General features: G+C 32.3%; 1 protein-coding gene across 2 annotated transcripts in view; it reads left to right on the top strand.

The window, feature by feature from the left end:
• The window catches only part of LOC117102732 (cell adhesion molecule 1-like), a 14,136-nt gene that overhangs the window by 5,901 nt on the left and 5,974 nt on the right, over nucleotides 1–2,261 (top strand). The window contains exons 2-4 of one of the 2 annotated variants that reach the window (XM_033243135.1): nucleotides 291–548; nucleotides 966–1,227; nucleotides 1,375–1,469. In XM_033243135.1, the coding sequence (XP_033099026.1) occupies nucleotides 291–548; nucleotides 966–1,021 (314 nt within the window). In that variant the 3' untranslated portion in view covers nucleotides 1,022–1,227; nucleotides 1,375–1,469. The remainder of the gene's footprint in view (nucleotides 1–290; nucleotides 549–965; nucleotides 1,228–1,374; nucleotides 1,470–2,261) is intronic. The other variant, XM_033243137.1, reaches the window with a different exon arrangement.

Raw genomic sequence — 2,261 nt, 5'->3', positions numbered from 1 at the left:
CTATAGGCATTTGAAATGACAGAATAGGAAAGAGATAAGATAAATAGAAAGGATAAATTAAAAAAACAATATAAAGAAGTATGTGATGAAATTATATAAACCAAAAATTGGTTTAACATAGCGACTCTATTATTAATTCCTGTCTTGTATTAAAGTTGACTGTATTCTCTAACAACAAATAAAAAAAAACTATTACATATGATATTGCCAGTTTCCATTTAGTCAGCACAAATTAATATGGATTGATTGGTTAAAAAAATATTTTTAAAACAATATTTTTTGTCTTTCAGCTTTCGATTTAATATTTGACATTAGTATCAATACTGTTGTTGAAGGTGAACCTATAACGTTTGTATGTTCAGTAAATTCTAAACCTGATCCAGTAGTCATTTTATACAAAGATGAGACTCCAATTAGCAGAGAAACAACAACAAATCTAACATATAACATTGATAATGTGGTGAGGAGTGACAGGGGGAACTACAAATGTGAAGCAAGTAACATAGTTGGTAGTGATACATCTCAAGTCCAGCGATTGGACGTTCAGGGTAAGTGTCTCAACATTATTTTATTTTATTTCCATTAATATTATCTTTGTAGTTTTTTTAATATTTTGTATATGATCTCCTGAATTAATTATTGCATAATGACAGCCTTCTATATTCTCTACATAAAACTGGGTTTTCAGATTTGCATCCTTAATGCAAAGCTTTCTCAATGTATTAGCAAATGCAATTTTACCAATTAATAATAAATTCTAAAGCTTTCACAAGGCCGTGATTATCGTAAAGCGATATTGTTGGAAAAAAACTATTGTTTTGATGGAACGAAAGGATTGGGATGCCATATTTATTATTGATTGGTCATTACCAGTTTTATGATTTAACTAGTGTTTGATTGCCTCTTTGTCATGTTTCACATTTCTTGCAAGTTATTACCATTAATGATTCTGCTTCCGTTCTCAGATATACCTGAATTTGATTTAGCAGATGAAGTCACTGTTGGTCATGAAGAACAGTAAGTTATATTGAACTTGAAGTCTCAGCTAATCCTAGTGATGTACTTATCAATGGACCACAAATCCTCCTGGAATTGAAGATACAGACACTAACCCAGCAACTTTCACAGTCAATGATCCAGATGTTACCGTCATAGTGTTCACAATAACAGTTACTGTTACTAATAGTATTGGATTGACAACAAAGTCGATTAAAATAATTGTAATGGGTAAGCTGATTTTTTACTTTTACAGTAAGCCTTCTAGTAGCATCGCTTTGAAATTATTCTCTTAAAATAAACGTTTGTGAATTAACTCTATATTAGGTTTTACGTAAAAATGTTGTGGATTGTAGTGAGTGTTATTTTTTTCTATAGCAAATCCATGTGCTGTCAAACCCTGTGAAAATGGTGGCACGTGTTCAGTTGTTAAAGGAGTACTTCTGATTATTTCGATGGATTAAATTGCACAAGTGAGTTAACTTAATATTTATATAACAAAATATATCGATACTAATCTAGTATCTAATCTGGTGGTAGCCACTGTGTGTGCACTGAACCGTGGAGATCTCTAGGTCCCTGGTTCAATTCCCATCGCTGCCCCTTCTTGTGTTTCAGCTGGAGAGCTGAAATACAAGTTACAATAGCGCACCGTCTTTCAGATGAGACGTTTAAACCGTTGGTCCCGTGTGCATTTATGGCCCATGCGCACGTTAAAGAACACAGTACACTCTTCAGAAAAGAGTAGGGGATAGTCTCCCGGTGTACTGCCCAATCACCACCAGAACGACCACATTTGAAATATGTCTTCTTTCGCGGGCTATCAATAATTAATAATTAATTCGCCCATTAACTTGTCACTGAACTTATATTTTGTGGTCCAATCAACTAATTTTATCTTTAATTTGATTTCGATTGGTTAATACCATTTATTATTCTTTATGTATGTGCAAGATCTCAAAAGTTTTCTCACTTTAATGTTGATGAAGATAGCAGGAGCTATCGAAATATCCGTTTGTTTTTGTTATAGTTTAATATATTTGTGTTCTGCAAGTCAACTTTAAATGATTGTACACCGTTTTTTCATTGTTTTTTATTATGTTATATATATATATATATATATATAATATAAATCATTAAAGGTACATATACAGTGTTTAATAAGGACATGATGGAACATCGTAGGCTACCCTGTAGCTTTTTAACGAATAAAGTCCTATGAAAAATCATTGTGTAATAAAATGCCTCCGACGGGATTCGAACCT

This window comes from Anneissia japonica, unplaced genomic scaffold, assembly GCF_011630105.1.
Source record: "Anneissia japonica isolate Jap-2015-1 unplaced genomic scaffold, ASM1163010v1 scaffold4240_len331602_cov119, whole genome shotgun sequence".
Taxonomy (NCBI): domain Eukaryota; kingdom Metazoa; phylum Echinodermata; class Crinoidea; order Comatulida; family Comatulidae; genus Anneissia; species Anneissia japonica.
The sequence above is the reverse complement of the archived record's forward strand: the minus strand, read 5'-3'. Positions and strand labels throughout refer to the sequence as shown.